General features: G+C 42.5%; 1 protein-coding gene across 5 annotated transcripts; it reads left to right on the forward strand.

The window, feature by feature from the left end:
* The first annotated feature begins 754 nt into the window (after positions 1-754).
* Positions 755-5,430, forward strand: LOC119308713 (vacuolar protein sorting-associated protein 32 homolog 2). Of its 5 annotated transcripts, none has more exons than XR_005150253.1 (9): positions 755-897; positions 1,442-1,547; positions 2,250-2,349; positions 2,750-2,835; positions 2,915-3,006; positions 3,099-3,213; positions 3,469-3,664; positions 4,376-4,507; positions 5,040-5,430. XR_005150253.1 is itself a non-coding variant. In XM_037584849.1 (9 exons), exons 2-7 carry the CDS (start codon positions 1,470-1,472, stop codon positions 3,658-3,660), a joined length of 663 nt encoding a protein of 220 aa, XP_037440746.1. In that variant the 5' UTR covers positions 755-897; positions 1,442-1,469; the 3' UTR covers positions 3,661-3,664; positions 4,481-4,507; positions 5,040-5,430. The 5 variants fall into 5 exon arrangements, 3 of the variants coding, with proteins under 3 accessions (XP_037440746.1, XP_037440744.1, XP_037440745.1); XR_005150254.1 differs by having other exon boundaries at positions 4,380-4,507; XM_037584849.1 differs by having other exon boundaries at positions 4,481-4,507.
* The last annotated feature ends 5,812 nt before the right edge of the window (positions 5,431-11,242 follow it).

The following is an 11,242-nucleotide window of genomic DNA, read 5'->3' on the forward strand; positions in this document are numbered from 1 at the left end:
CTCATGCTGGCCACACTTCATGAGCACCTCTGCGCAGTAACGATCGAAGACAGTACCTTGAAAGCATCGTAGGTCAGGACCTCTGGAAGTGGCCGGTCTTCAGCGGGTGAGCAAATGGCAAACCCTGCCCCCCCTTGATCCATGACAACCTTCCCATTGACATCCTAGAGCCTGATCTGCCAATTGCATCTGTTGCTCGTCTTCAGAACGATATACCGTGAGATGGTTTCAAGATGTTGACGGAATGCATCAGGGATGGTGAGTTAATCCAACTCTGTTACTAAGAACACCTTGCAGAAGTGGGTTGGAGATACCTCACGCGCAAGCGCTCGATCGCCACTAGCCTTCTCCTCCAGAGGCCGCTCCAGCTAGGAGCTTGTAGCCGAGCGCCACCTCGGCTATTCTCCTTGAGGGAATCACCATGGCGGCGGATTATGGAGGAAATGAGAGAGTGGGCGAGTGGGTGAGGCTAAAACGTTTATCTGGACGTCTGTTAGAGTGAACGCTTTAAACACGTGATGTGACGATTCCTCCAACACCAAGATTTGTGCGTCTTATCCAACGACGGGAGCGACGTTCGCTTGAATTTTCTAAAAACCTGACGTCTGCTGTATAGTCTTTGAGTTTTTTTTTTCTAATATAACAGGGAAATTGATTGAGGGTGCGTTCCGTTTGCTTAGCCTACTCTTTCAGCTCACCGTGTGGGGTACGCAGGCACGCGGCTGTCCCCGTCCGCGTGGCCTCCAACTCGACTCGTTCCCTTTCCTTCCTTCTTCCCCTCGTCTCCCCAACCAGAAACCTAAACAGAATCCCAACCCAACCCACCCCCGCAGCCAATCCCACCGGACGCCAGCCAGCCAGCCAACCCCAATCTCGACTCCTCCGTCGCCGAATCCGGTAAGCGCCCGCTCTCCGCTCTCGCCAGATCCGCGCCCCTACCCCCCTCTCCCCTGGTTCGGCGCCCATCTCTCTTTCTCCGTCGGTTCATCGTGACTAGGCGGCTGGTTTCTCATCGGATCGGGGTACGGGTCGTGGTACTTCCTGGCTCGGTTTTCGCTGATGCTTTTGGGTTTAGCTGCGCCTATTACGATTGTAGTCGCAAATCGCAACTGCTAGTTCATCGCCGTCGTCTTTGTAAGGAAATACATACTACTGTATTACTTTGCGCCCAAGCGATTTCCTAGCTCGTGGGTTATGTATTTATGTACGCTGGTTTTAGTGGCGAATTTGCCATCTAGGATTGACTCCCTCTGTAAACTAATATAAGACCTTTTAGATCTCTACTTTAGTGATCTAAGTGCTGCGTCTTAATGCCAGATTGTGAGTCATGAGCTTGTGTTTGTTTGCTAGTCGCGCTGCTGCGCACCAGATTTCTTCGAGCTTCTCTTCTCATAATTGTCCGGTGAATGATTATACCTCTTACTATGCTTCCGTGTTGCAGGTTCCGAGTCCATATTTGAGGTGCCACCATGTTCAACAGGTTATTTGGGAAGCCCAAGGAGCAGGCCAACGCCGGCGCGTTGGCCACTTTGGATAAGTTAAACGAGGTGAGGCGTCAAGTCTACCGTTTTGTTTTTATTATGCCGGCTACACTTCGGATAAATTAAAGGAAATGCTAACTGGAGAACGTTCGCTGGGAGGGGGTAGCAAATCGAATGTTTTTATGGCAACTTTAGTTTGCAAACACAGCAAATTCTGTCCAAAAAAAATAGACTGAAGCAGATTTGCCATGTTCTCCAACTAAACTTGCCGTCCTTGGCAAACATAAATTGCCATGCAAATTGTTCGCAACTGCCATGCTTCTCAGCTGACGTTGACTGGATCAGCGCGTCCTGAATTAAAGAGGTCGTTAATCTTGCTAGCCTGTATAATTAAGTTGTTGAATGCACGATTAAGATTCTGACGGCCATTTTGTATCGCATTGGCAGTTTCTGATCAACTATCTCTTTAATTTTCTGTCTTGGTATATGGGGAATTTAGTGTGTAGGAATTCTCTTGTGATTTCAGCTTCGTCCAACTTTATTTGGTGTGCAAACTTTGTATGATTAATAAAATCCTGTCTTTTCTTTCATAGTCTGCTTCTGAAGTTGCAAACGTTAAGCTATTAGCCTCTTATAAGGAGGGAAGATGGCCTCTATTTGCTGATCTAGTGGTGAACTATCCTAGCGTTACAATAGATTTTGGACACTTTTTATGCCTATTATATATAAACATTTTAAAATTCTCACTCTTTTTATGTATTTATTTAGACTCTTGATATGCTGGAGAAGAAAGAGAAAGTGTTAGAGAAAAAAGCAGGTGCTGAGCTTGAGAGGGCCAAGGAGTTCTCAAAAGCAAAGAATAAAAGAGGTATGGTTGATCACCATAGCACACCCCCCTCCTGTTGATTGGAGGCAGTATGCTTTTCTCAAAGTAAAATGGTAATCAACTTCTGCTATACACATGCCATGGTCCTACTTTGCAATGATATCTATGTTTCTGCATTTTGATCCAATGTGTATAAGGTGCATGTTTTGTTTAGTGTTTTATGGCAGCCAGCCTTTACCGTCATTTTACTTAAAGCAGTGATGATTCTTCATGTAGCTAATTACAGCTTATTCATTTTGATTCTGTCCACTCTTTCTTCTTCAGTTGAGAAAATGTGATTACCTTGGGATGTTATCTGGCCTTCATTATTATGTAATGTAGAATAGAGTATTACAAAACTGCAGAAATACTGTGTGTCAATTGAATCACTGTTTTTCACCAGCGGCTATCCAATCATTGAAGAGGAAAAAACTTTATGAGCAGCAAATTGAGCAGCTTGGGAATTTCCAGTTGAGAATCCATGATCAGGTTACCTCCTAGTTCTGACTATGTTTTTTTCCTGATTGTTGCATCCATGTATCTTCACAATGTTGATCTTGTTATATAGATGATCATGTTAGAAGCTGCTAAAGCTACGACAGAGACTGTTGATGCATTGAGGACTGGAGCTAAAGCTATGAAAGCAATGCAAAAAGCAACGTGAGTATTGATCCATTTTAATTTAGGATTTTCTCCACTAATTGTTTCATGGAATTGAGGTCTCAAGATGAACATTTTTCTTTGTGCTACAGAAATATCGACGATGTCGACAAGACTATGGATGAAATTAATGAACAGACAGAAAACATGAAACAAATACAAGATGCTCTGTCATCTCCTCTTGGAGCTTCTGCTGATTTTGACGAGGTAACTCACTAGCCAATTACTCCCTCCGTTCCTAAATATAAGTCTTTTTAGAGATTCCAATGTGGACTACATACGGAGCAAAATGAGTGAATCTACACTCTAAAATATCTTTATATACATCTGTATGTAGTCCATATTGAAATCTCTAGAAAGACTTGTATTTAGGAACGGATGGAGTAGGATTTATGATCTTGGGGTTTAGATTTCATTCTTGTTCTGATGCATTTAATACCTACCACGCTGAAAATTTGACAGGATGAACTGGAAGCGGAGCTGGAAGAGTTGGAGGGAGCAGAATTGGAATCCCAACTACTGGAGCCTGTTGTAACTATTCCTATTCATACGACGACCGTGCCAGGCAAGGCGCAACCAACTCGCCCTGCTCCGCAGAAAGCGTCGGCTGAGGAGGATGAGCTTGCTGCACTGCAAGCTGAAATGGCATTGTGATCAGGTCATTAATTTATCCTTTGTTTGATATTGTAATGTATTATGTTCTTCCGTCCATCCGACTAACGCTTGCTAATCACTTGCTGAGTTTGGTAATTGAAGTGATCTCAAATTTTATGGGTCAACACATATCTTAAATCTTGTGCATAGATGCAGTCAATAACTAACTGCATATTATGTACCATAAGAGATTAATCCATGCAATTGTATTCATTAGATTTTTCTGGGTCTGGCCAAGACATAGATCACATATGATCTTATTAAAACATGAACTGGCATTCTAGGTTGACATCTATCTGAGGGTGGTGGGGGAACCTGTTGGCAACTAGCCCCATGAAGAGTTGGCCAGCAGATCAACCGTGTGTAAACTAATCTGATTTATAGTGGTTTCAACACTAAAACAAGTTCTTCTGATCTTAAGTTCAGCTGCACCAACGGAAACAATTGGCACATTCAGGATCAATGTAGACCAATATGCTACGAATTTGTTAGAATGATTCTTTTAGTATTGAGAACATATGTCATGCACATTGTCACAATGAGGAAAAGGAGAGGGATTGGTTGGTGTATCTGGGATTACTTCTTGAATCTCAAAGATGTTTGTACGGTTTGCTTCACACTCTTGTTGGAGCTAGTTTGCTAGAATCACCACAATATATATATTCTTGTCTATCGAATGCTATGTTCTATAACCCCATCCCCCTGTTTTGGGCAGGTAGCCTTCTCCTGCGTTCTAGACATGGTTACTTAAACTATGCCTTCTCATTTGTCTTTCCACACCATCTTCCATCATTTGATCAAACACCTCTAGGACTTGCAGTTTCTGGGAGGAACAACATACAAGAAGGTTAGCTTCTTCACTCATGCATGTACTAAGCGAGCCGTGGCTGCTGGAGCCACTGCATGGACCTGGGTGTCAGGACCAACTGGGTGGTGCTATCACTGATAGAATCACCAGATCATGTCTGTCAGCATGTTATATCGGGAAACTCCTGAAGAAAGAACTGATTGTGCAAATTATTTCCAGTTTAGGGAGCCGAGAATGTAATTTCCAAAGCCAACTAATACAACTGTACAAATTCTTAAGCGCCTGAAAACATTGTCACCCAGGTTGTGTGTTGCCTCTTTGTGCTTACAAGAAAACGAGAACCGTGTGTTGAAATTGACATATTGATAGTATTTCCCTGGAATGAACTTGCTACTGTTATGAGATTGTACATAATTTGCTTTATTCTGTTCCAAGATGGATGATGTTGGAAGAATATCATTTGTTACGGGAATTTTGTTATGCCGATTTTCCATTTATTTTATCTGCTCCTATGCTCTGTGTTCACGTTTCTTCCCATGAACTCGTTTTAACACTAACTGAAAACCCGCAGGCCCCCAGTGAATGAAGAGGTGAAATGTACAAATGATTGGCTGGACGGTATGTGGTCGCAGGCGAGTCTGGCTACACATATATTTGGCCGTGTGTGTATAATCTTGGGTGGGAGACATTTGACGAACGAGGCAGGAAAGGCTGCTCCAGTCCAGTGTTTATTTCTATCTAGTTGTTTGATTGAAGGTCTGTTTCCCGGATATAATTTTTGGCACGGTCAGCTCCATTCCAGGTCGTGTGCAATGCTCATTGTTGTGGCACACTATTTACTGTTGACCCGTATTATCTCTTGCCATGTAAACCAAGTTATCTCATTCCAGTGTTCGCTAATTTGGTGTGTTGACGGGACAGTTCTTTCCTTTCAATTCTATATATACAACTCACTAGTACTATTAAGTTTGGTATTTATGATATCAAATTCTTGTGGTAGCCAAAATCCTATTCCAATTTCTTAAATTCTAGGCCCAGTTCATAGGAGCCAGTGAAACTTCTGGTGCTCATTCTAGACGTCATGTTGGCCGCAATTCTAACCAACGATGTAAAAGACTGATTCCCTAAATCCAGAACAGTCACTTAACAATCATGTGGAAAGGGCAGGCAAAAGTGGGTAATCTTGACTAAACTTGCTGGAATGGTACTTCCAAATACTCCAGCCAGCACATGAGAATAACATTTTTCACTGAAGAAAAAGGACGGGACTGCCAATTGACTCTTCTTTTTTTTGGTGAAACCAATTGACCCTTGACATGTTGCAATATATGGAAGGGACACTCATGGGATGGAATCACTACTCTTCATGGCCCAATATTGTCGCAAGAGATCGCAACATTCGTTTGATGATTGCCAAAGGAGATCCTTGTTCGGACTTAAATAAGTACGGAATTCCCTGGTGTTTAGGCGATCCTTCGGCATCGAACAAAAGAAACCATCATGCTTACGTTGACAGGATGATTTCCATAGTCACCCAAAAAAGATATGAACTTCAGTATGTCTTGTTAGAGACGTGCAGGCCTTAGCTGAAGACAAGATATGAACAATCCTTTTTTCCCCAGTTTCTAAGATATTTTGTGTCAGCTGCTAAAGATCAAGCAACTCACAGGCTTGCACTGAAAGTGAGAGCTGAAAAAGACGGTGCAACACTGTCAGAGCTTTAGCCTTGGACATTAATTCTTCCTTCTGTTTTGAGTATGAGCATAGTTCGAGGAAGGCAAGTGGAGATACTTATTACTCCCTCTGTTCCAAAATAGATGACTCGACGTTGTACTAACTTTACTAAAATAGATGACTCGACGTGTAAAGTTAGTACACGTCGAGTCATCTATTTTGGAACGGAGGGAGTACTTAAAAGCCCCGGCAAAGCAGTCTTGAATGATTATTGTCTTGATAAAGCCATCTAACATTACTTTTTGCAACCTAGTATGAGCCGAAATCTTTCTAATTATATTTATGGAGGTTTGCAAAAGATTTCGGCTCACAGTGTTAGACTACCCACTGAGCCGAAATAATTACAGGTACCAAGGTAAAATTTAATGACTGCTTTGCAAACCAACTTTTCTTTTTGTTAACCGGGATCATTAATACGTCTGTATGCATACAAGAAAGGAATGAGAAGGAAGTAGCACAGTGTCATTATGACTGCATGCATGAAACTATTAAACAAGTTGCTAGTACGATAAAACATTATTAATTTTTGCCTCGATTATTGTTAGTGGACTTGTATAGATGCAAAATGTATTTTTCATAATGGCCTTGTATAAGGGAATGGAGGGAGTACGTGACTACACTTCCATCATGCAAACTTGTGACAAGTTTTTCTCTATACATGATGGTGGCATCGGCATGAAAGAATTTTGTTCCTTCATCGCCAAACTTGCCCATTTGATAGTGTCTCATTTGCTTTTTCAATAAATTCTTTGCTAGTTAAGAAGAGATTCAGGCTCAGCTTGCAGTTGCTGAATTTTGTTGTAATTATTTATAAACTGTTGTGAAAAACTAGCCTAGAATAAGCAAAAGTGGATCAAACGAACGCTAAAATAAGAAAAACGGGTGGGGAAATGGGATTATATATCCATATTATAGTTAGAGATATTCATATATATTTTTTCAAACAAGAGTGAGGCTTTACCTCAAAACTTGGAAGAGGTTTTGTGGATTGCAAAGAAAGAATCCACTTCATGGGATTAAAGATCACATTTTGCTTGACATATTTGTAATGGTCTAACCTCAGTATCTAGAATGCAACTAGATAGGGCCTGTTCTGCAACGCCCCAGCTTCTGCAAAACTTCTCAAATCTGGCTTCTCGAGTGGCTTCTCGCTTCAGGTGGCGATCTGGAAATCGTTCGGCAGCATCAGCTTCTGAAGTTAGCGTTTTGGAGTGGGCTGAGAGCCCAAGTGGCTGTGAAAGAGGCATGGGCCTGGTCGGATTGGTGGGTGTGGACGTTATTTTCAGCCCATGTGGCAGGTTGACTGGTGAATCGTTATGTTCGCTCGTCATGTTTCCCTCGTACCGGTTCGATCGTTCACTTGGCGGTGGCATTGCTTCGTAATTTCACCTAACTCTATCTTCTCCGTTTTCTGAGAGCTGGCAAATGCTAGCTTCTGAAACTCCACAGTTTTTGCACGTAGACGCCCGCCAGCTTCTCAGATTTTAACTCCGTGAAGCTAGAGTGTTCGGCTCAGCTTCATGCGTGGAGTTGACGAAGCTGAGAGCTGGAGCGTTGCAGAACAGGCCCATAGTTATGCAGGAAAAGTTACAATGAATGAAGCTAAGTAACTTTTGGATAGCACCTATAAAAGTTATGATGATTGGAACTCAAATGAGCTATTATCAACACCTACTCCCAAGAAAAGAAGTGTGCTTACACTGAGTAGAGAAGATGTTTAAGAAACTAAGAGATCTATGCAAGAAAAATAATAATATTTCAACTGCCAAGTAAAGAAATTGCCTCCAATGGGTTACACTCTTCTAACTAATACATTTGGTCATGTAATTAGAGTTAATTATTCATATGAATTCGAGGACCTCCAATGGATGACGCTCTTCTAACTAATACTTGGGGTCTTGTCATTAGAATTAATTCTTTATATGAATTTGATGAAGGTGATATTTCAATTAATTAAAAAACCCATCTCAGCATGTACATTAAGAGGGATCTTTCTGAGAATTCTAATATAATTGCAAATTTGTACCTTACAGAGGACCATGAATGATACCAAAGAAATTGTTAAACATTGTTCCATAATCTAAACTCAACCAGAACATGTTATGACTCAGAAAATTAGAACTCAATAACCCACCGCATTGCCAAACTCAAACGCAACCTTAAGCTTGCCACTTATTAGCTTCTTGAGGTGCTAGCCACCACTTAGAGATCTCCGAGTTCCTCGGTTGCTTCAAAGAGAGCTAGAGCTAATTTAATACTATTATCAGTGTTAGCAGAGAGGACAGATAGTTGTGCTTGCCAGACTCTAACTACCCTCCCTTGATTATACAATTTGACTGCTAAATTCATGGAATTGCTAGGCTGGTCGCTATGTTTGCTCTTTGTCATTTGACTGCTGGCTTATGTGTTCGCTTTTGCGATGCTTATAGCTTGTATAAAGCGGGGGCTAGTTGTTTCGAATCTTTATTTACCTATGTCAACTGCCCTAGCTACCATTTTTTTGAGAAACCTTGTCGCGAGGGCAGGAGGTTCCTGCATTTCATTAGGAAGACAGATGATCCAGTTTACAAGGAAAACCATACCCAAAACCTAATGAGGGAAACTAAGTGAAACCCCCCCAAAATACCCCCCCCCCCAGAAAAAGACAATAGAGTTGGGGATAGGGACAAAGAAAAATGCAACATCAAGGGACCCAGACACCAAGTACCAAGGCCCAAAGGAATTAGGTGAGGCTCAAGTGCAACAATATTGACCACTGCTTGCTGAAGAGAACTCATCCATATCGAATGACGCCTCTGCCTCAACGTGAGAGCATCACTGGCTAACATATCATGCTGGAAATGTCCTGTAAGGTTCATCTTCGACTTCTCGGCAATGCCGCCGAAGTGCTCAACGCCGCGATCACTTACTGTGAAAAGCGACTTTTTGTAGATGTCTAGGTATGCTGTCATCTTTTGCTCAACGCCCACCGTGTTGCTCACGTCTGGCAGCTCACCAAAATCCCCCCAACAACCTATACTCTGCGTGCTTGGCCGTTGAGATGTTGCATGCATTTTTCTTATTTTGTAGACGCCCGCTTCATCGCCCATCATCCTTCTCCCCGTTTAAAGGTGTCGGGTCTCAAGCTTAGGGGGGGGGGACCGGACAAGTAACCTTGCTGTAAAATTCCTCCAAATATAATGGTGATGCATCAACTTGCGTCACCTCCGTAACACGCATGCTCACTACAACCTGAGACCGAACCGGCATGTCAAAGACCCCATCACGCGCTCCGGATTGGAACCAAGCGCTCCTATCAACTGAGAATTGGATCAGCAGGGATGACACATCGACAACGAGGAGCATACCTCAAGGTGGGACAACAAATAACATAGCCTCCGAGCACATAGGATATCTCATGGATGATGCATTGATCAGGTAGCGGTCTCTTCCGACTGGCCGACTGCGCAAGAACGGGTGAGTCGGACTGATGTTGCTTGAAGCTACGTCGGTATTTCCCCAAAGAGGAAGGTATGATGCAGCACAGCGGCGATAGGTATTTCCCTCACATATGAAACCAAGGTTATCGAACCAGTAGGAGGACCAAGCAACACAACATAAACAACCCCTGCACACAAATACAACACCTCACAACCCGACGTGTTAAAGGGGTTGTCAATCCCTTTTGGGGTGCGGCGCCTCAAGAAGGCAAAGGACGTGAGGTAAATTTATAGATGGGATAAATAGATCACAGAACAAATAAATTGCAACAAGGTATTTTTGTATTTTTTGGTTTAATATATATGAAAATAAACGCAAGGAAAAAGTAGATCGCAAGGCAAATATATGAAAAAGAAGACCCGGGGCCGTAGGTTTCACTAGTGGCTTCTCTCGAAAAAGATAGCAAACGGTGGGTGAACAAATTATTATTGGGCAATTAATAGAACTTCAAATAATCATGACGATATCTAGGCAATGATCATTACATAGGCATCACGTCCAAGATTAGTAGACTGACTCCTGCCTGCATCTACTACTATTACTCCAAACATCGACCGCTATCCAGCATGTATCTAGTGTATTAAGTTCATGGGAAAATGGAGTAATGCAATAAGAACGATGACATGATGTAGACAAGATTCGTTTATCTATTACAACAGATATGGATCCCATCTTTTTATCCTTAGTAGCAACAATACATACGTGTCGGTTCCCTTTCTGTCACTGGGATCAAGCACTGTAAGATCGAACCCACTACCGGGCACCTCTTCCCATTGCAAGATAAATAGATCAAGTTGGTCAAACAAAACCCCCAATGTCGGAGAAGAAATACGAGGCTATAAGAGATCACACATATAAGAGATCAAAGAACTCAAATAACTTTCATGGATATAAAAAGATATAACTGATCATAAACTCAAAGTTCATCAGATCCCAACAAACGCACTGCCAAAAGACTTACATCATATGGATCTCCAAGAGACCATTGTATTGATAATCAAGAGAGAGAGAGAGAGAGAGAGAGAGAGAGAGAGAGGAAGCCATCTAGCTACTAACTACGGACCCGAAGGTCTACAAAGAACTACTCACGCTTCATCGGAGAGGCACCAATGGAAGTGGTGAACCCCTCCGTGGTGGTGTCTAGATTGGATCTCGTGGTTCTGGACTCTGCGGCGGCTGGATGAATAGTTCGTCGACTCCCCTAGGGTTTCTGGAATATTGGGGTATTTATAGAGCAAAGAGTCGGTCCAGGGGGCGCCCGAGGTGGGCACAACCCACCAGGGCGCGCCTGGGCCTCCTGGCGCGCCCTGGTGGGTTGTCCCCTCCTCGGAACTCCTCCCAGGTGCAACCAGGGCCCAACTTCTTCCTTCTGGTCCATAAAAATCATCGTAAATTGGTGTGGCATTTGGACTCCATCTGATATTGATTTCCTGCGATGTAAAAAACATGCAGAAAACATCAACTGGCATTTGGCACTATGTCAATAGGTTAGTACCAAAAAATGATATAAAATGACTATATAATGATTATAAAACATCCAAGATTGATAATAAAACAACA

The sequence above is a fragment of the Triticum dicoccoides genome, chromosome 5B (genome assembly GCF_002162155.2).
Source record: "Triticum dicoccoides isolate Atlit2015 ecotype Zavitan chromosome 5B, WEW_v2.0, whole genome shotgun sequence".
Taxonomy (NCBI): domain Eukaryota; kingdom Viridiplantae; phylum Streptophyta; class Magnoliopsida; order Poales; family Poaceae; genus Triticum; species Triticum dicoccoides.